The 22744-nt window shown below is 44.3% G+C and overlaps 1 protein-coding gene across 1 annotated transcript; it reads left to right on the plus strand.

Moving 5' to 3' along the window:
• Window positions 1–18735: 18735 nt before the first annotated feature.
• On the plus strand, window positions 18736–22495 carry BTBD18 (BTB domain containing 18). Its single transcript, XM_056852017.1, has 2 exons — window positions 18736–18862; window positions 20472–22495. The coding sequence occupies exons 1-2, from the start codon at window positions 18736–18738 to the stop codon at window positions 22493–22495; spliced, it is 2151 nt and encodes a 716-aa protein (XP_056707995.1).
• Window positions 22496–22744: the final 249 nt, after the last annotated feature.

The raw sequence follows: 22744 nt of genomic DNA on the forward strand, positions 1-22744 counted from the left end.
AAAGCCTTTTTCATTGGTCACTGATACATTGCTGTACACTATTTGTATATTTATTACATAGAATAGACCTGATCAGGCACAGAATCAATTTTTAAAAATATTGCCCTGTCACGGAAAGGGTTGATATAAAACCAACCTTCCGTATATAATGAATATCCATTCCACCAGGTAAACATGTTGTAGAATAAAGGGAAGCTGTTATTGCTCCTTGTAACAGTGGACTATTTTCATAAGAACATAAGAAAAACCATGCTGGATCACATCGGGGGATACCGCACTTTGTATTCCCAGCGATGTATTAAGAGTTTGAAAATGTTACAAAAAACATCACTTTAAAAGGGTTTATGGATACCACGGCTTATAAATGGTTGGAAGACGTCTTCACAGCTAAAGGGGCCAAACGAGTGCGAACAGTATTTTTTATAATGTTTTCAAACTCTTAATACATCGGTGGGAATACGTAGAAAGTGCGAACAGTATTTTTTATAACATTTTCAAACTCTTAATACATCGCTGGGAATACAAGTGTGGTAACCGAGTTTGGCATAGTGTAGCCAAGTCTGGGCTGGGAAATTTCTGGAGATTTGGGGGGGAGGGGAAGCTGGGGGAAAATGGACTTTGGGGAGAGGCCTCAGTGGAGTATAATGCTGTAGAACCCACCCTCCATAGCAACTGTTTTCTCGAAGGGAACTGATCTCTGTAGCCTGGAGATCAGTTATAATTCTGGGAGATCTCAATGTCCTGCCTGGAGGTTAGCAGCTCTCATTGGCCCGATACAGCTCTAACAGCTTATTTCCCTTTCCCTCTCCTGACTAATCTGCAGTGCTGTAAACTTTTAAATTCTCGGACCTTTTTGACCCTAAAAAAATCCTGGGAGATATTCCTTTAGTTGTTGGAAATGGATACTCAGCTAGGGTTGACAGCCTCCAGCTGGGACCTGGAGACAACTGCACATTGCAGAGATAAATTCCCCTAGAGAAAATGGTGGATTTAGAGGAATTATAGCTCCATTGAGGAGCTATAATGACATTACAGCTCCACTAAGGTTCCTCCCCTCCACCAAACTCAACTCTCCTCCAGATCTCCAGAATTTCCCCATCCTTGAGTTGGCAACCTTACTCCCCTAATACTTTCCCAAACAGCATGGGGGGAAAACAAGATAAAGGCAACAGTTGTAAAGACCCTTTCCTTGGAGTAAGCCCTGTTGAATAAAATTGTTCTTACTTTGGAGTAGACCTACATAGGATTGCTTTCAAAAATACTTCCCTCTCATCCATCACAGGTTCTGGGCTATCTGAGCAGCTTCCTCCTCAGCAATCAGCTATTGCCTACAGTGCTAGACTTTGAAGGTTCAGGGCCAAGTTAGTAGTCTTGCACACAATTGCTCAGGGTGGGGAGGGGGTTTCCAGTTTATTATCCTCCCCACAATTCCTTATGGGGTTCCCAAAGCAACTGTCTGCCTCTCTGTATAAAGCACGTTTGCCCTCAAACTGCTCCTGTCAGGATCCTTTTAATTTGAGTCCGGTAGCACCTTAGAGATCAACAAGAGTTTCAGTGTGTAAGCTTTTGAGAGTGAAAACTCCTTTCCTCAGACACAGTAGAATAGAAGTGGAGATCTGAATCCTTTTATCCTAGTCTGAAGGTGGGAGTGGTGTTGTAAAAAATGTTTCTAAAGGTTGCAGAGGTACCATGCATATTGTAATCAGCTTGATTAGAGCAAAAACCGGTGGGAGAACATTTTAATTTCTGACCTAAGAATGGCAGTCCTCAAACAAAGAAACTTCAAAGGAAATTACATGCTGGAGATTGCTGAATTTGAGATAATTCACACATTCAGAACAATGGACTTCCCAGGTCTGTATAGGGACATAAGATTTTTATCTCACAACAGATGCTAATCCCCCCCAAGTATTTCCCTTCTGCTCTAATCAAGCTGATTACAATATACATCTTACCTTTGCATCCTTTACAAGCATTCTTGACAACACCCATCCCACCTTCCAACTAGGGCCATTTATCCATGGGTGTTTTCTCAAGGTAACCCCACCCACTACTTCAGGACTTTGCCTTGATTATGCAGGCATTTTCCTACTGACTATCAGAGGTCGCCTCAATCTCCCCTCACATTTCCGGGCATTTTTCCTGCATTTTCTGGATTTGGGTTTAGCCAGCATCCAGAAAACCTGGGCAAAATGCATGGAAATGCAGGGAGAGATTGAGGCAACCTCTGATGGTCGGGGTGGGGGATGACCGCGAGGAAACAGCCATGCATAAAAGGCCTTTGACTCTTGAAAGCTTACACCCTAAAACTCTTGTTGGCCTCTAAGGTACTACTAAAATCTAATTCTTCTACTGCAGATCAACACTGCTACTCTTTGAAACTCTCAGGATCTTGTTTGTTTTCTGTTACGGCCTTTTTGAGGAGATCCATGGAACACTTTCTCTTGACCTTTTCTCTTGAAGTATTGAGGAATGGTTCTTCTCACAGTTGTGCAGGTCACACCCCCTACTTGCCAGTGGCCACCATTTGGTAAGTCTATAATTAGCCATGTTCCATAATACATCCACACTAATTAATTTTTCTGCACATGCTATAGTTCTGTGATTTTCAAATATTTTAAGTTATATCACTTTTGATCTACTGAACCCACTATTATACACATGTAACTGTTATGAATCCGAAACTGACTGAGGCACCATGGTTTACATCTCTATGAAAACAATGCAGCTATGAAGGGACCACTAATGGCTGTAAAAAAATCCCCACAGGAAAAGGGAGTCACACCCTAGCCTCAAAGGACTATATGGAGTAATCCATTCCATGTTGGAATGTCTGTATTATTTCAGTACATGGCTTTGTCTTCTTCATTTGGCTGTCACATTTGTCTGTACTTAAGCTCTGGAATCTGTTAATATGCCATCAACGGTTTTAGATAGGAACAAGTAGTGGTGGAAACTGCCATCAAGTTGCAGCTAACTCATGGTGATCCTGTAGGGTTTTCAAGGCAAGAGATGTTCAGAGGTGGTTTGCCATTGCCGGCTGCTGTGTTGCAACCTTGGACTTCCTTGGTAGCCTCCCATGCAAGTACTAAATAGGGCCAACCCTTCTTGGCTTCTGAGATCTCATGTGATTGAGCTAGCCTGGGCCATCCAGGTTAGGGCACTTCAGTGCAGATATATCATGTCATATCACGTTATGCCTTGATGCCCTGTCCTGGACATTGCCGGGCTTTAGAGTATGTATCTAGTGCTGGGAGTATGAGACAGGCTTGGGATTCTGTCAGTGTACTGCCCACCCAGCTGCCCAACTGTCCCCCTTCCTGAGCTTGTAGAGGTGGTTTTGGATGTGGTGTTGTCTTTGGGGACTTCAATATCCATGTTGAGGTTGCCTTGCTAGAAACGGCTCAGGATTTCATGGTCTCCATGACAACCACGGATCTGTCTCAGGTGATAAGAGGCCCCACACGCTGTACAGGTCATACTCTTGATCTGATGTTTTGCTCAGGGCAGGAAGAATGTGATCTGAAGGTGGAGGGATTAAAGACAAGGTCCTCTTGTCATGGACAGATCACTACTTGCTGGGGTTTATATTTACAGGGGTACCAGGACTCTGCAGGGATGGGGGATTGAGATGATCCACCCCGTAGCCTGATGCATCCAATAGATTTTCAGATGGCATTAGGGATTTTCCTGCTGATATGGTCAGTACTCCTTTCGATGTCCTGGTTGATCCCTGGAATGGGGAAATGATTTGAGCAATAGGCACAATCACTCCTAGGCACCCTCTCTCAGGTCTAAGAGCTTAGGCAGCCCCTCAGTTTACAGAGGGAAGGGCTGTGTCATCACCTCCTCTTCCCCGCACAGTGACTCTGACTCCTCAGGAGAAGAGATCAAAGAGGACCAGAGCGATCAGGGAGCCCAGCATTGCAGAAGTACCTGCTGACAATGTTCCAGCAGAGCCAGAGGCCGCCCCTGCCAGAGCTTGCATGGGAGACCTCACCACCAGCCCCTGAAATAACCACTAAGCTTCTGCCGGCAGGATGTGAACCTGTGCCCTCGGGGGGCTCTCACTCTGCAGGAACGGCAGCAGCAGAAGGCTAGATCCGAGGTGGCCCAAAGGAGGAAAAGGACTCAACTGGCTCCATAATCATATGAGCCGGTAAATTAATATTTGATGAGCTTGTTTTGCAGATCTATTTGTCTGTTTCAGTAAGCGAGGGATTGGATATTTAGTCTGGGTAGCTGGAGATATGTACATAAAACTAGAAATGGTCAGATTCTGAAACCTGAGGGATTGTATACATGCAGTCAGCTTTTTAAGTGCCAATAATTCACACGTTCTGTAGGTGAGAAAGGTCAAAGTGCCGTGTTCATGTATTACAGATGAGACAGGTTGGGCCCAGGATCCTCAGTCTGCCTCCTCAATGTAAGGGCGCGGGGTAGGGACCCAACCTCCATAATGTGTGAATCCTTTTGAAGAGCTTAGGATTCAGAGTGGCTGGATGCTACCTACTGACTGCAATCCTGTGAACAACTGCATGAGAACAAGCCCCAGCGAACTTATGAGAATTTACTTCTGGACAAACTTGATTGGGCTTCACTTGTAAGGAAAGTGATGACAGCACAAGCAAGTGTCAGTATGAAAATTGCTCAACCAACATCTATTATTGTGCACCAAAAGTTACAAGTAATTTAAAATGGAACCTTAATGCTCAGAAACAATGTATCTCTGAATATCACATGCTGGGAGGACATACTTTCCAAGCTTCCCAGAGGCACTTGGGTAGTCAGTGGTGGAAACAGGAGATTGGATTAGGTGGAGGACAAATCCATCAGGACTGTTCCATCCATCAGAACAAGGAGATATATACTTGGGAGATATATTGCTCCAGCTAAATAACCCCCAAACGGTTATTTATTTATTTAAAACATTTCCAGGCCACCTTTCCATCCAATTCAGAGTCCTCGAGGCAGTAAACATTAAAACAAACCATTAAAACACTTCAGACATGAAAAACATTTAAAATACAATTGTATATAAAATATTTAAAACAATTAAACATAAACACAAATATATATGAATACAAACATATAACAACCACAAACAGGGAGGAAGACTAATAGGAGTCAGTGAGGGAATGCCAGACAAAAGAAAAACATCTTAACTCACTGGAGAAAGACAATGATAGAGAGAGTTCCAAAGTTTTGGCACCATGACCAAAAAGTCCCTTTCTCAGGTCCATTTAGCCTCAGATGGCAGGGGCATCTGAAGCAGGGCCTCTGAAGATGACTGGAATGGTCAGGTAGGTTCATATGGGAGTAGGCTGACCTTCATGTATGCTGGCCACAAGCTACATAAGAATTTTAAAGGTTAATACCAGCATCTTGAATTGAGCCCAGAAGCAAACTGGGAGCCAGGGTTGATAAAACAAGACTACAGTGATATGATCCCTACGATCCACTCCAATTACCATTCTGGCCACAGAATGCTGTAATAACTGTAGCTTCTAAACAGTCTTCAAGGGCAGCTCCATGTTACCAGGGCATGCACCAATGGGGCACTGTTCCCGCTCAGGAACAGCCACAACTAGCTCACCTGGGGCATCACTACCACCTGTTTATCCAACAGGAAGTCTGGGTTCAGCAACACCCACAAGCTATAAACCTGCTTCTTTAGGGGAAGCATAACCCCAGCTGGAAAAAGAGATATCCTCGTTCCTGGATCACACCTTCCCCCCACCATTGTATGTGTATAAAGTGCTGTCAAATCACAGCCGACTTATGGAGACCCCAACGAGGGGCTTTCAAGCCAAGTGAGTAGCAGAGGTGGTTTGCCATTGCCTTCCTCTGCAGAGTCTTCCTTGGTGGTCTCCCTTTCAAGTACCGATCCTGCTTAGCTTCTGATATCAAGTTATACCATGCCGCCCCACCATTTTCACTTCCATTTTGCTAGGGTTACTTTTTTTCTTCGCATCCATCCCAAAACTGCCTACAGTTTATATTTTTTCACAGCCTCCCTAGGATCTGATGGAAGCATGACATAGAGCTGACTGTCGCCCACATGTTATGCCACTGAGAGTGCAATCCTAAACAGAGTTAAAGTGTTCTGTCCATTGAAATCAATGGGTTTAGAAAGGTGCCACTGCGTAGGATTGCACTATTAATCTTGGCTTTTGTTGAGTTACGGTACCATCCATTCACCAGGCTTCTCACATATCAGCTGATGCGATCAAGATTGCAGTATGCCATAAACAATGAGCAGGAGCTCATTTGAAAGGTGCTTAGATAACACAGTGAAGCCACATGCTGTAGGGCAAGAAAAATAATGAACCCAATGTACAAAGGCTGGTTGGCTGTGTGTGTCAAGGGCAATTGCAGCAACTGCAAATTATTTTCCTGTTGTAGTTATTCGTTTACATTCATTTGATCCATTTATTTGAACTGGAATAGAGTTCAGGTTCTTAACATCTTTTCAGTATTCCCTTTTTATTCTTCTTTTGTGTTCATGGCTTGCAAAGTAAATCAATACCTCCAGCATGTATTAAACTCACTTCATTCCCAAGAACAGAATGATTCAGAGATCGTTACAGTCAGATGTTAGTTTATAATGTAAAAATGAGCAGATTGTTTCAAAACAGCACTATGTTGTGGTGCAAATGTCATTTTCGCTTCCCTCTTTCTGGTGTTATAGTATTTCATCAGTTAACTACGTAAAATCCAGTTAGTGTTTTCAAGAGCATAGCAAATGTAAATTTTTTGGGATACACAAAATCACAGTATAAAACAGTGTTGGAAGGGTATCTCAATGGCCTTAGTAATTTGTTGAGTAGTATTTAAATTCACATCCTGTACATTAAATTGAAAGTCTATAGCCTTACAATGAAGGTTGTGGAATTACAGAAAAATCCACTGTATGTGAAGTAAGTGTATGTGGAAAACTGCAATGCACAGGTTTTTCAATATTCAGTAGAGATTTCCCAACAAAAATCAAGCACAGACCCTTGGACATGTGCTGTTTAACATCTACAAGAAAAGATTGTTTGGGATTTGGATAGAATTATTATTATACTGACAATCAACCATTATCCTTTCCTGCAAAGTCAGGTGGGACAGTGGCTTTCTGCACTGATGCCTGGAAGCAGTAATGTTCTGAATGCGGGCCAGTAAAGTTGTTAGCTGCCCTGAGTCCGGCTATAGCAGGGAAAGGGCGGGGTAGAAATTAAATAAATAAAATAGTTCCTTAGGGCAGTTTCAGTTGGTGAGCTGGCTGTGGCTGTTCTTTGGCAGGCATGATATGAGTTATTCATGCTCTTACCATATCCAGGTTAGATTACTGTAATGCACTCGGTGTGTGTGGATGCCCTTAGCAGACTGTTTGAAAATTTCCATTAGTGTAAAATACAGTGCTGGGACTACACAGACTACTAACCTATTAAAATATTGTTGAAGGCTTTCACGATCAGAGTTCATTGGTTCTCGTAGGTTATCCGGGCTGTGTAACCGTGGTCTTGGTATTTTCTTTCCTGACGTTTCGCCAGCAGCTGTGGCCGGCATCTTCAGAGGAGTAACACTGAAGGACAGTGAAGGACAGAGACACTTTAATGCGCTTTTTAATTTTGGCAAAAGCTTCAGTTTCCCCAAGATCTGATAACATATCCTGCGAGAAGCCCAGCAACGCCAGTTTCTCATCTAAGATTTTTTGCCATGAGGATTTGAAAGGGTCATGCTTCAGAGAAGCTAGGAACCCCTCAGTGCTAAAGCACAGTTTAAGGTGGAGTTTAAAGGCGGCCAACCACGCCCTAGCTTCAAGTGACATTTGGCCAAACTCGGAACGAAGAGTAACGCCAGCAACACATCGAGGGGCATTTAGGAGTTTTCGTAAGAACTGAAGCAGTGGACGATCTATAGATTCATTGATGACTGTAATCCAGATGGCAACACCAAAGAGGATAATTGGGGTAATTTTCAGGTTAAAAACCTGAATAGCCCCTGGACTATATTTGCCACCTTTGGTGTGAAAAAAATTGACAATAGCACCAACCCCAGGTTTAATTTTGTTGGACACTGCTTTTTGATGGGCATTCCAATTTAGGTTATGGGAAAACAGAATGCCAAGGTAAACAAACTCCTTGACTTGGTCAACCTCAAAGCCATCTATTACCCAGCGAAAAAGAGGCATTTTTCTCCTCTTAGTGAAGATCATGATCTTAGATTTATGATGGTTTATTTTAAGACCTTCCCTAGAGCAGTACTCAGAAAAAGTTTGCAAAGATCTTTTCAAACCAATTCTTGTGCAGGACAGAAGAACTGCATTGTCAGCATAGAGTAGAATCGGGGTGGAATGGCTTGCAAGCTTTGGGGGGTGGCAAGACTCTGAGAAATTGGTTCCCATATCATTCAGGTATAAATTAAACAAGAGAGGAGCAAGGAGGCAACCTTGTCTAACTCCCTTGGCCAGTTCAAAAGGGTCGGTTAGTTCTCCTTGGTTGCCACAGCGAACCTGAGCTGTGAGGTCAGTATTAAATTGCTGAATAAGCCATAGTAACCTCCTATCCATAGTAGAATGTGATAGTTTCAACCATAGCCTCTCCCTTGGGATGGTATCAAAAGCTCCCTTAAGATCCATAAAACCCACATAAAGGGTGCCATTTCGGGGGGAGGAATATTTCTCGGCTAAATGGGAGAGCACTAAACAGTGGTCCATGACAGACCAACCCCTTCTGAAGCCAATCTGTTCCCAGCCAAGGATGTCATTACTCTCAACCCAGTCCAACAGCCTCTTTAGTAAGTAGGAGGAATACAATTTGCCTAAGCAAGACAAAAGGCTGATTGGACGATAACAGCTTGGGTCAGCCAGCAGCTGTGGCCGGCATCTTCAGAGGAGTAACACTGAAGGACAGTGAAGGACAGAGACACTGTCCTTCAGTGTTACTCCTCTGAAGATGCCGGCCACAGCTGCTGCCGAAACGTCAGGAAAGAAAATACCAAGACCACGGTTACACAGCCTGGATAACCTACGAGAACCAATACTAACCTATTGCTGGGCACAGTTAAAAAGGTCAGTATCACCCTTAAAATCTGAAAGAGACTGAGACCAGGATCCTTAAAGGATCACCCTCTCCCATACATACCTGCCCATCAGTTAAGATCTTTGGAAACCTCTGTGTGTGCCTTCATCTTCAGGTGGGTGGTTACCAGAGATAGGACCTCCTCTGTTGTGGCATCTTTACTGTTTAAGTCTTCCTCTACAGTTGTTTACCTATGCCAGGTTTGTTAAGACACGTCCGCGGAAACCGTCCCCCCCGCCACAGGCTTTTCGTAAATGTTGTTGACTTTGCCCTTTACCTCTGGTCAGTTATCCCTCTTCTTGATGCACTGACCATTTTTCTTTTCTTTTGTGTGGTTTATATCCTTAAAGCAAGAAAACTCAGTTTTATCCAAGAGGAGCTTTTTGTATGCACAATCTCCAGGAATGTGAGAAAATGTACAAGTCACTTGTTGCATATCCTCCATTGCCAACATTTTTCTTAATTAGTGTGGTATAGTAGAGCCCTGACCTAGATAGCCCAGGCTAGCCTGATCTCATGAGATCTCAGAAGCTAGGTAGGATTGAACCTGGTCAGTATTTGGATGGAAGACCACCAAGGAAGTCCAGTGTCGGTATGCAGAAGCAGGTAATGGCAAACTACCTCTGAATGTCTCTTGCCTTAAAAACCCTACAGGGTTGCCATACACTGGCTGCGTCTTCACTGCAAAAAAAAAAAAAGTGGCTAGTGTGTAAGGACTAGGATCTGGGAGACCCAGGTTTGAATCCCAGCCAGGGCCGGATTTAGGTTTGATGAGGCCCTAAGCTATTGAAGGTAACGGGGCCCTTTATATGTCCAGCTGCCCTTTGTCAACAACAAATTGTCGCTGTTTTTTTGTGTTGAATATATGCTGTATGGAAAGAGCAAGAGTCCAGTAGCACCTTAAAGACTAACAAGAATATTTTCTGGCAGGGTATGAGCTTTCGTGAGCCACAGCTCACTTCTTCAGATATCTGAAGAAGATACCTTGTTAGTCTTTAAGGTGCTACTGGACTCTTGCTCTTTTCTACTACTGCAGACAGACTAACACGGCTACCCACTGTGAATTATATGCTATATGGTAATTTATGGACCTAATAGGTATCTAAAGCCATTTGCAACCAGTCCATGCAGAATGTAGGCACCCTATATATAGAAATGAGCAAACCAGTGATATTTTAGGGAGCAGGCTAACAGGCGGGGCCCATTACTTACATCATAGGAGCCTAAACAACACAAAACACTGTTGCTGTATGTAGGTTTTATTTTATTTGTTTTTTATCTTATATTTTGGAAATGTACATCTTTTTTTTTCCTTTAAATTTTTTTTGGGGGGGGGCAAGAGAGTGGGGCCCTCAGCTATAGCTTGTTTAGCTTATATGTAAATCCGGCACTGATCCCAGCTGTGCCATGGAAACTTGCTGGGTGACCTTGGGCCAGTCACACACTCTGTATTTTACCTCGCAGGGTTGTTGTGAAGATAGAATGAAAGAGAGGAAAACAATGTAAGTCACCTTGCATCCCCGTTAGGGAGATAGGTAAGGTATAAATGAAGTAAGTAAATAAATAAAATAAATTAGCGCTAGTTCTGAGTACTGAAAAATATACTGAGCTACTTGCCAAGGTTTGTTCTGACCCAGAAACAGAACATGAAAACTAGGAAGAACACCAGAAATAAAGCTGTCAGCTGCAAACCAGCACAGAAAAAATCCTATGAAATAAAAGTTTGTTTGTTTTTAAGTATAGAGTATGTCGGTTCTTGTAGGTTATCCGGGCTGTGTGACCGTGGTCTTGGTTTTTTCTTTCCTGACGTTTCACCAGCAGCTGTGGCAGGCATCTTCAGAGGAGTAACACTGAAGGACAGTGTCTCTCCACGGTCACACAGCCCGGATAACCTACAAGAACCGATGAACTCTGACCGTGAAAGCCTTCGACAATATATAGAGTATGTATTTTTGCAATCTTTTCCTAGTCTTGAATATGCATGAACTACTATGCAGCAGCCAACAAACCACCTGTTGGAGAACACTGCTGTATCACCTGCTTTTTACAATGTGTAAAATGGCTCTCATTAAGGGCAACCAATTGAGAATAGATCAGTGGTTTTTAATGGAGGCAGTCTACAAATCTTGGGAAGTATTCACAACTTTTGGGACAAATGGGGGAAGAGCATTTGGGATTTTAGGTTGCTCCTTCTCAGCACACGCAGGTAATAATATAACCTAACATTAAGGTGCTTCTGAGGGTGACCAGATACAATGGTCTCAAATAACATATTCCTGTATATTATATGCATATGTTAAATATACCTCTATAAATAAAGTTGCATTTTCTGGAGTGCTATTTTAATATGTGTTTTAAAAACTGGGCATTTAGTAGTAATGTTGCGTGCTGGATGGGCAATAGTGGGTTAAAGGTTAGGAACGACTGATATAGAGGAAGGAAACTTCAAATCTCCATGTTCTTGATACGAAGAATAACAGGAAGTGTGTTTCTTTGGGGTCTCGGTTTCCCCCTTGTGGTCAAACTTTCAAGGAAAGCCTTGGTAATACTGTATGAGTGTCTGTTTGAGGAACCCTTTAAGTTGCGGCTTATTTTTGACGTTGGGGTCCTGCATGACAGGTAGTAATTCAGCAGGCAGAATGTAAGCATGCGACTGCATTTATATAATATGCATTTGTTCAGTCCCCTCCCCTCCCCAAGACATATAGCTATTAATATAGGAAGAGTCAGTGCTTGACTACCCCGGGGCCTTTTCTAGCCCCTTGTGAGGTAGGGTCTTTCACACATGTTGAATAATGCACTTTCAACCCACTTTAATGATTGGTTCTTGTAGGTTATCCGGGCTGTGTAACCGTGGTCTTGGTATTTTCTTTCCTGACGTTTCGCCAGCAGCTGTGGCAGGCATCTTCAGAGGAGTAACACTGAAGGACAGTGTCTCTCAGTGTCAAGTGTGTAGGAAGAGTAATATATAGTCAGAAAGGGGTTGGGTTTGAACTGAATCATTGTCCTGCAAAAAGTAACAAAGGTAATGTGCTAACCATTGACCTGTAAGTATCAAGATAATGTGCTAATGAGGGTGTGGTATGTTAATATGGAACCATTGTATCCTGAAGTGATCTGTTAATGTGAGAAATCCAAGGGTAAATCCTTTGATACTTTTTGCAGGACAATGATTCAGCTCAAACCCAACCCCTTTCTGACTATATATTACTCTTCCTACACACTTGACACTGAGAGACACTGTCCTTCAGTGTTACTCCTCTGAAGATGCCTGCCACAGCTGCTGGCGAAACGTCAGGAAACAAAATACCAAGACTACAGTCACACAGCCCGGATAACCTACAAGAACCAATGAACTCTGACCGTGAAAGCCTTCGACAACACTTTAATGATTGGTTCTTGTAGGTTATCCGGGCTGTGTAACCGTGGTCTTGGAATTTTCTTTCCTGACGTTTCGCCAGCAGCTGTGGCCGGAATCTTCAGAGTAGATGACCGTGAAAGCCTTCGACAATACTTTAATGATTGTTTGCAAGTGGATTTTGCCATTTCATACCGTACAATCCAATTGCAAAGTGGACAGAAAGTGGGTTGAGAGTGCATTACTCAGCACGCGTGAAAGCGCCCGTACTCTTAACCACCAATCGTCAGTTCGACTTCCCCACCCCTTTGACACCTCAGACGCAAAGAGGAAACAAGCCAGCAGAAAAGGGACAGAGAGCAGTAGCTAGGTGTCTGGGAAAACCTTTAAGCCGGAGAAGTTTGCCTCTTGCCTCTTTCTGCTTTCCCCCCTCAGACGGCTCTGCTTCTTAATTGCCCGCTAAAGACTTAAACCAGGCGAGCTTCCAAAAGAGCCCACAAAAGGGTCAACTCGCGACCCCCTCCCCCAACTGTCTTTCTCCCCCTCCCCCCACTGTCTTTCTCCCCCTCCCCCCACTGTCTTTCTCCCCCTCCCCCCACTGTCTTCCTCCCCCCCTCCCCCCACTGTCTTCCCCCCTCCCCCCACTGTCTTCCCCCTCCCCCCTCCCCCCACTGTCTTCCCCCTCCCCCCTCCCCCCACTGTCTTCCCCCCTCCCCCTCCCCCCACTGTCTTCCCCCCTCCCCCTCCCCCCACTGTCTTCCCCCCCTCCCCCCACTGTCTTCCCCCCCTCCCCCCACTGTCTTCCCCCCCTCCCCCCACTGTCTTCCCCCCCTCCCCCCACTGTCTTCCCCCTCCCCCTCCCCCTCCCCCCACTGTCTTCCCCCTCCCCCTCCCCCTCCCCCCACTGTCTTCCCCCTCCCCCCTCCCCCCACTGTCTTCCCCCCTCCCCCACCCCCCTCCCCCACCCCCCTCCCCCACCCCCCACCCCCCACTGTCTCCCCCCCCTCCCCCCACTGTCTCCCCCCCCACTGTCTCCCCCCCCCACTGTCTCCCCCCCCCCACTGTCTCCCCCCCCCCACTGTCTCCCCCCCCCCACTGTCGTCTTCTTCTCCCTCTCCTCCCCCCCCCAACTGTCTTTCCCACCCCTTCACGTTTTTAAAAAGCACGCCGTTGTTCCTCCCGCCAAAAGCCAGCCTCCGTTTTCATTTGCTGGCGCGACAGCCAATGGGAAGGCAGCCCCTGAGAGCGGGCGAGGAGGTGCGGTCGGCGCGTGCTGCGCCTTCCCCCCCCCCCTCTTTCCCTTCGTCGCCGAGGTCGTTGCAAGGAAGGCGTTTGGGGGCGGCGGGAGAAGCACGTGACGGTGTGGCCTCAGTGGCGGGAGCGCGAGCGCGCTGCTCCAGGGGGGCTCGAGGGAAGCTTTGGGGGGGGGGAGGAAAAACCCGCTGCGGACCTTACTGAGGGAATGGAGAGCAGGGGGTGGGGTGGAACAAATGGGGCTCTCTTATTAGGGTGTGGGGGGGATAGCTCCTTTTAGTCATCCTGAAAGGGAGTTAATGGGACTTCTGTAAAGGGGGTGTGGTGTGAGGGGGCTCTGACTCTCAGGTGAACTGCTAGTTTTAAAATATCTGTATATTGCCTAGGGTTGCCCACCTCCAGGTACTCCTGGAGAAAAGAAAGGCTCGGTGCTGTATGGACAATGGAAGGAATCCAGACAGCGCTCGCACAATATATTAAAGTGCTAACTTATAAAAAGTGAAAGTAGGTGCAAAAGTGAACAATATGTACAACAAGATAACAATAAGATGCACATATGAATATATAAATAACAGTCCAGCAGAAGGACAGATTCAATATATAAACATCCTGAAAATCAGGTAAGTGAGTGTCTATTCCTGAATATCCTGTGTAACAGGTAAGTCAGTCTTAATAATCTAATACAGACTTCTCTATGTTTGTAGACTGCTGGAAAGCGATGTCCCAGGCGAGAGCCTTCCCTCCGTGTTACACAGGATATTCAGGAATAGACACTCACCTGATTTTCAGGATGTTTATCTATTGAATCTGTTCTTCTGCTGGACTGTTATTTATATATTCATATGTGTATCTTATTGTTATCTTGTTGTATATATTGTTCACTTTTGCACCTACTTTCACTTTTTATAAATTAGCACTTTAATATATTGTGTGAGTGCTGTCTGGATTCCTTCCAACCTCCAGGTGCTAGCTGGAGATGTGCTATTACAACTGATCTCCAGCCGATAGAGATCAGTTCCCCTGGAGGAAATGGCCGTTTTGTCCATTGGACTCTATGGCATTGAAGCCCCTCCCTTCTCCAAACCCTGCCCTCCTCAGGCTCCGCCCCAAAAACCTCCTGCCGGTGGCCAAGAGGGACCTGGCAACCCTACTATTGCCTCTTATCCTGATATCGAGCATCTAAGTCAGCTAACAAACTAAATATCCCACCACATTAAACATCTAGGGGTTATAATATAAAATTAATTGCTATTGACCAGGGAACAAAGCAGTATATGAAAGTAAATTGTTGTCCTTGGTAGGATCTGTTTCTAGAATTTTTTAGCTATTGTTTTCCTTCTGATCTTGTAGTCCATTGAGTTTGGCAGAATTTACACTCAGCACTTGGGCTGCTGCTTTTATTCTGGCATGGTTATGCTGATAGGAATTTCTTCTGTTAATTATAGCCTCCTAAGCAGTGGAACTTTTATCTAGAGTGGGTCTTGTATTGAAGATGATAATATGGTTGGCTGTTCTTTTAAACACCTTTTAGCCGCTTTGTCCTCCTAATCAGGATGAGTTTTATTACCCTTTTGATGCATACTTCTGCCTCATGCTGGGAGCTAGTAGGGTAGCTTTCTGCATTAATGCAGAGTAAAGGGATATGAATTTGTGTGCCTGTATTGGGGATTCCAGATGGAGGCATCAAAGCGGAGTGCTTAGGACAGCTGATTGTGTGATTTAATAGGCAAATATCTTGAAGTAAATTACTTTGTCCACTGACTTGATTATTTTTATTTTATTTCTGTAATTTCTATGCTGGATTAGTCTGTACCTGTCAAATTGCAGTAGGGTCTTGTGAAATTTGAAGATGGATAAACTTTTTGGGTAAGGTGCATTCCCCCCCCTTGGATAGTTATCTTCTGTGCACAGACCATGGTGAGAAATTCTGTAGCTTCTTCAAATTAAGAATGCTGTGCTTGAAAGAGACACTCTTCTCAGTTGTTTCTGACTGTACCCTTGTTCCCTTCCAAAAAAATGTTAGTTTCCTCCAGCAATATAAATGGGGCTTTACACCTAAGTGTTAAATATTGCTTAACAATTAGCACTTGCCAGCAGTGTTAGGTGTACATATTGTGGTAGTAAAGTAGTACTAACATTAATGCAGCAGTGAAAAGCAGGTCATGCAAAAATTCTTACGTTGCAACTCTTAAATGCTGATTAATTCTGCTAGAAGAAGAGTTGACAATTCTATATGAGATTTCTGTGAGGTTTTACATTACCCCATTGTTTTGGAATGTTTCTTGGTAGGCCATGATTTTGCCTTGCACATGTGACGTCACAGGTCTAAAAGCTGGAGTCATGTTGTTTTTGTGGGATCTTGTATGTGAACTCTGAAGTGCCAATCATATTAATGACCAATGACATCAGTCGTCTTCACTGGTTATTGCCACCTTTGTTTTCTGTGCACATGTCTTTAACAGTAGACAGGAATCTAGAAATTTAACAGGGGAAACCTTTTATGAAGATAACTGGTGGGTAAAACTTCCCACCGTTAATTTCTATGTATCTGGCAGTTGCTAAAGGTAAATGAAACTGGTGACAAACTTATTTTCTACTTCTAATTTCATAGGATATCAAAAATGGAGTTGTTCCCAGAAGCATATGATCAACCTGCCTGTGGGGAATTCTCATAATTATTCAATGATAATTGTACTAGTAATAGAACTGCCAGCACAGTTCAGTCATAGCTGTATTTTTCTAAAATGTGCTACAGGTGTACTTAAGCATACAACTAAAAAAAAAATCTGGTTTCAAGTAACAGACATGTAAGGAGAAAACTGTCAAATCTTAAGAAATGCTAGTCTGAAGCCATATAAACTGAATGATTTGTATCCTCTTGGCTCACCCCATGGAATTCATTAGGGCACAAAATAGGAAGTGGATTTTTAAAAAATCTCTACAAATAGACTATCTGGCATGGGAGCTAGTGCAGGTTTTGTGTAATGGTTGCTGTGCCAGCTGTGTTAATCTTGTGTGGTGATATGCACAGCCTGCCTTCCTCCTGTTGGAGGAGATAGGAATGCTGATATAATGTGTGTATTTAACCCTTGCAAACCCCTCCATCTAGAAGTTTCTCTCTTCGTGTCTTCCACATAGACCCCCAGCCTTGTATGATTGCAGGATGCCCAAAACAAAAGATCTCAACTGTAGCTTTAAACCAAGGAAGATAACTTCCGAGCAGGACAGATGGTAGCTAACCTCCAGAAACACTAGCAGGGATTGTTAAGAAAAGCATTTTCCAACATGCCTGTCTTGGTATCCTGAGCATGTGAGCAAATTTCCCAGCTGATACTTAACTATTTTCTCATTGTACCTAAATACCTGTTGGGATGTCAGTCCAGGTTATTGAGTTAAAAATAGTATTTGTATATGCAAGATGAGTAAAGTAGTAAAAGGTATGTAGTTTTTACTACATGCATACAATCCGTGGAGCTGCAGGGAGTAATACATTTTGAGGGGGACTATTGAGAGGTATTGTTTTTACAGCTGTGGCAGTCTCTGATGCTTGGGAGTTGAAAATCTCTGACACCTGCAGAAAACTATTAAAGCACCAGACTAAAATCAGCTTCTGTGGTGCCATTTATTATATTACTCTGGAAATCAATGCGTTTTTTATTTACTTGACTGTCTTGGGGTGCCAAAATTTGACTCTTTCATTAGAAACCTCCCAAATGCTATTTGAAATACAGTTTATACATATGTACCACTCCCATTTTCTGGAACTTAAGAGTATGTTTCCTTCCATTAATTTTTTCCTGGTATAAACTATTGACCTTTTGATGATAGGGTAGGCTTTTAACCAGCGCTAACTTGTTAAATTTATCTGGTGAGGTAGGTTGGCTGTTCTGTTGGCTATATCATCATAGTTCTTGTGCTTGTTCCAGTTTAAATGTACTTTCCAGGCATGGTGAGTGGCATTTGGTCTTCCACAGTAAGTGTAGAAATAATTCAAAGTATGTATTTTTAAGTGGCCCCTGAACCTTGCAGGATGAACAAAAACACCTATTTACAATTCAAATAGTTTTGATTACTTTCCCTGTAAGGCAGGGGTCCCCAGCCTTTTTGAGAGCTTGGGCACGTTTGTGCCCATTGTCCTCTGCCAGAATTCCAATCAAAAAATGGCTGCTGCAGGAGGTGGAGCCAACCACAAAATGTGAGGGGGTGAGGTTATATATAACTCTAATAACTCTTCAACAGTTCAGGCAGAAGCTGTTTAACAGGATGCCTTTTAATCTGCACAGCTGCTTGGCAAACATTCCAGTTGCCCTTCCCACTTTGTAAAAACACTTAGTGGGTACCAGGAAAGGTGGCAGTGGGTGCTATGTTGCCCACGAGAACCATGTTGGGGACCTGTGCTGTAAGGGATACATTGCAATAGCAGTGTGTTGTTTTTTGTATCCTATGGAGCAATAGGCTTCTGATATAAAGAGTTTCTGTTATGTTCTACAGTGTTGTGATGGTTTAAAAGAAGCTGGGACATCTGGTAGACTTCATTGTGCTATTCTGGTTTACAACCTGAATAGTTCCTTTTGGGCTTTAAGTCTACCAATTTTGATTTTTGAGCTGGCTGCTTTTTCTGCAGTTCTGGATTGGTTGTAAGTGGTATTTAGAGGCAAGGTTTCTGTGCCCCTGACTGAAATCGCCTACTTGAATACTTGAGGTCTGATATGTCTGTATGGTAAAGGAAGCATCTGAAATATTGTTACTTGGTTCAACTGAAAAATGCAGATACTGCTGGCAAATCACAAGTTCTTGTATTTTCTACCAAGCCTTTGTATTTTCTACCTATCTATTGATGTAAAACTAAAATCACTCTCCAGGGTCATTGGTATTGTGGAGGACAAGCAGGTCGACTTAAGAAGGTGTTTTGGAACAGTTTACATGGACTTTCTCATTGCCTACTACTTCGAGTAAATCTGTAAAGAGCACTGCTTGTAGAGGGTGGCAATTACATTCATAGCTCTGTGTTTGCAGAAATCTGGCGCCTAACAAAGACAGGGAGGTTCTTTTGCCATGGGCTCTCCAGTTGCGAATCCCAAGATTCTGTATCGGAATTCCCGTCTGCTCCGCATGGTGTTCCTGCAGCTCCACCGCCAGCAGAGGGCTGACTTATTTTGTGACGTTGTTCTGCAAGCAGAAGGTAATCATCTTACAAACTGAAAAGAAATAGAGGAAGGGTGCTTTGATGGGAAAAGCTTGGTGCCCCATCACTTGGGTACATAGAGTCTCTGTGCTGGCTCTGTGAATCCTAAATATTAAGATGTGTTATAAAAAATACTGTTTGCACTTTGTTTGGCCCCTTTAGCTGTGAAGACGTCTTCCAACCATTTATAAGCCGTGGTATCCAAAACCCTTTTTAAAGCGATGTTTTTTATAACGTTTTCAAACTCTTAATACATCGCTGGGAATACAAAGTGCGGTAACCCCCAATTCCTAACTAGTAGCTTGACTGTATAGGTTCCAAAAATATCCCTAATTTGTGTTGTTAGAGTTGTGGTTTTCTATAGGAAGTGGTGTGTGCCCTTTAGTTGGAGCTTAGCCCCCAAATTATTTTTAGTGACATGGCTTAGCCGTGACACTTTTGAAGTATGAAAATTGCATATTCAGAGTACCTTTTTCTCATTATTGAATAAGTACAGCCTGTACCCAATCCTCTTATATGAGTGGGAGGGGCTTGAAAGGGTATAACTTTCATGCTAGCATGAGATATGTTACCTCTCATTTTTTACGTTATACTTTACATAAGGCTGAAGTGGCTCAGACATGGATAGTCTGGGTTAGCCCGATTTCATCAGATCTCAGAAGCTAAGCAGAGTGTAATCCTGTTGTACTGGTTCCCTTAATTTCAACTGAAGAGAGATAAGTACCGGTATGTGCTGAACTCTCCTGTTGAAACTAACAGGGAGGCTTCATTGTATTTAACTTCAGCTGGATCATGCCTAGGAATGTTTATTTGACTGTAATAATGGATATGATATTAATGGAACTTGCACATTAGGCAGGTAGTGTTCTTGGTTTGTAACATTTCAGAGACAGTATAGTGCAGTGACCAGTGTCAGACTAGGATCTGGGAGACCCAGGTTCGATCTGTACTCTGCCATGGAAACTTGCTGGTTGACCTTGGGCAAGTCACTCTTTCTCAGCCTAACCTACCTCACAGAGTAGTTGTGAGGATATAAAATGAAGAAAAAATTAATGTAAGTGGCTTTGGGTTCCTATTGGGGAGAACAATGGGAAATAAATAAATTCCTGTAACACAAATAGGAGTGTTTTTCCTAAGCAAGCTCTGCTGAAACAAATTGAAGCATATTTGACTCAAGGAAAATTGTATCAGTGCAAGTGCATGCATTAAAATAATTTTTAGGCCATCCTATACAGTGGGTTATTCTTAATAGCAGCAGAGTTTTCTCAAAACCTGGGGGGGATGGGTGTGGGGGGGATGGGATGATCTAAAGTTAATTATTTTTAGCGTTATAATTTGATTGTAGCAGATGCAGAAGGAGTCATGGGAACTGAGCTCTGTACCTACACACATTATAACACAAAACTGTATGTGTTTATATATAAGGAAGATTAAATAAATGCCTGAAAAACAGTCCCTGAGAAGTCCCAAGGAAACAGTTTATTAGGGGCTGGAGTACTTGAGAGCCGGGTCCTGAGCAACACCCTTTGTCAGGAAGAGTTTTGGAGGTAGCAGTACATCTGGGGTTTGTTGACACAGTTCCTGCTAATGATTATGTTATTTACAGGAGAGGCTGTTCCTGCACACTGTTGTATCCTGTCAGCCTGCAGCCCCTTCTTCACAGAGCGTTTGGAGCGTGAGATGCCTCCCAAGGGACATAAGGTTGTGCTGGAGCTCCGGGGGTTGAAGATTGGGCCATTGCGTAAGCTCGTGGATTTCCTCTACACCTCTGAGATGGAAGTGTCCCGGGAAGAAGCTCAGGATGTTCTTGCAGCTGCCCGGCAGCTTCAGGTGTCAGAGCTAGAGTCTCTACAGCTAGAGGGAGGAAAGCTGGTAAAAAAAGCACTGGGCCGTCGTTTAAACAGGGAGTGCCTACAGTTGTCCAGTCCCGTATCCATTCCAGAGGGAAGTCTGATGCAGCCTCCTCCTGCGTCTGGCGGATGCTGCCTGACATCCCATCCACTTGCAGGAAAGCAGCATACAACAGTTCAGCTTCCATGCACCAAGCGAACAGGTAACAGTGGCAATCCCGGCCAGAAAGAAGCTGTCAAGGAAAAACCAGCAATTAAGAGTGAAGACAAACACCAGATGTCTGCAGACGCATCCACTATGGCAGAGTTCCTAACAACGAAAGCTAAAAAACGTCTTGTGGGCACAGTAAGGAATATAGTGGATAATGAAGAAATTGGCAACCTGCACACAGAGCAGGCCAGACCCAGAGATGAGCAAGCTATGGCTGGCTTGCAAGAGTCGAAAAAGATCAAGCTCAGCCGTCCAAAGCTCTCCTCACCGCCTTTGCCTATGCCACACACCTCTGAAGACCATACTGCCCCTGTTTCCAGCAAAAGCTCAAAGTTCAGTAAGCGCCTCTGGCGTAAGAAAAGTCCTCCTCTGAAGGATGACACCAAAGAAGCCAAAGTGGTCAGACATTTGCATGGCTTCTTGAGTCCCTCGCTGCTTCCAAAGGCTACCAAGGGTAGAAAACGCAGCTCCAGTGAGCCAGCTCCAAGCTTAAACCCTTCCCAAGAGGCTGGGCAGGTTGTCCGAATGAAGCTTAGAAAGGTTATTAATGGCAGGTGCTGGGAAGTGGTGCAGAAGCCACCTGCTGTACAGCCCATGAGAGCAGCAGGTTCTGTGCATGCTTTGGCAGAGGAGGGCTCCCAGCCTCAACCTAGACATCCTGAGCAAGAGGTAACAGTCACACCCCAGCAAGCTAGCTCTACCAGACTTCTGCCTGCAAAAGCAGAGAGTTCATCTCTCATGGAGAGGCTCCCAGTAGGAGAGGCTGGAGATGCTGTGACCTTGGTTGACAGAGATTGTGTTGATGGGGACTCATGCCAGCTGTTCATGCTAGACCAATTGGCTGAGGGTCAACGATATGACAACCTGGCTTCTGCTGGGGAGCTGGAACACATGCTGGATTTGCTTTTCGTAGATGATGCTGCTGTTGGGGAGTCCCAAGGCGCCACCATTCCAGAGGGCGCGCCTACCTCAGGCCCTGCACCAAAAGCAAGTAACACTCCACTAGGAAATGCTGGAGCTGAGGAAGAACACTGGTGTCCTGCAGAAGTGGCAGTTTCTCCACAGTGGACCAAGACAGAAGAGGATCCCTTACAAGGACAGGACAGACATGCTTCTTCCAAGATCAGCAAAGGAACTCATGGCTTGACAAATGGAGTTCCCTTTCTGGACTCCTCCGTTAATGGTTGCTGTCTGCTTGCAACATCTCAATCCAGTAATGATTGCATTCCTTTGTGCAGCCTTACCTCTCCCCAGCAGGAAAGTTGGACAGCTCACCACCAGTTGCCTGTATTGGAGAATGCGGCTATGAGCCATACCGCCTCCTTGCCCAGTAACAAGAACCAAGGGCTTCCCTTCTTTGGAGAGGCTACCTCAGGTGCAGAAACAAAGCCCCAAGCTGAAGCATTGCTAAGGAGCCCATTGCAGCATCACTTGGACTGTAAGCTGCCTCCCCAGTTAGCCATCTTAGAAGAGGAGATAGACGTTGGTGGGGTAGAGGAGTTCTTCTTTAATAACGAGGGTGTCCGGCCAGAGTCCTCTCCGGAGTCTGAGGTGGATGTTGTGAACTAGTGAGTGCAGACTTGGGGACAAGCAGGTGCTTTGGATCTTCAGTGATGTGTAGCTCTCAGCATTAACAGCTAAGTTCTGTGGCAAGTTGCAGTAGGCTTGTGGTTAAAAGCTACACCTAGTGCTTAGGTACTGATTTAGATTCTATCTAGCATAAGTGGAATGTTCTTGTAGTGCCAAGATGAAAGCTTCGTCTGAAATGCAGAGAGGAGGAGTCGGTCAGGCATAACAGCACCCTTAACTGCCTAGCTG

The sequence above is a fragment of the Euleptes europaea genome, chromosome 6 (genome assembly GCF_029931775.1).
Source record: "Euleptes europaea isolate rEulEur1 chromosome 6, rEulEur1.hap1, whole genome shotgun sequence".
NCBI classification, from domain to species: Eukaryota; Metazoa; Chordata; class Lepidosauria; order Squamata; family Sphaerodactylidae; genus Euleptes; species Euleptes europaea.

Excerpts from the sequence above, each read along its gene's own strand:
- BTBD18 (XM_056852017.1), top strand. The coding sequence starts at position 18,736 with ATGGGCTCTCCAGTTGCGAATCCCAAGATTCTGTATCGGAATTCCCGT. Across the intron at positions 18,863-20,471 it reads CGTTGTTCTGCAAGCAGAAG|GAGAGGCTGTTCCTGCACAC; the intron begins GTAATCATCTTA and ends TGTTATTTACAG.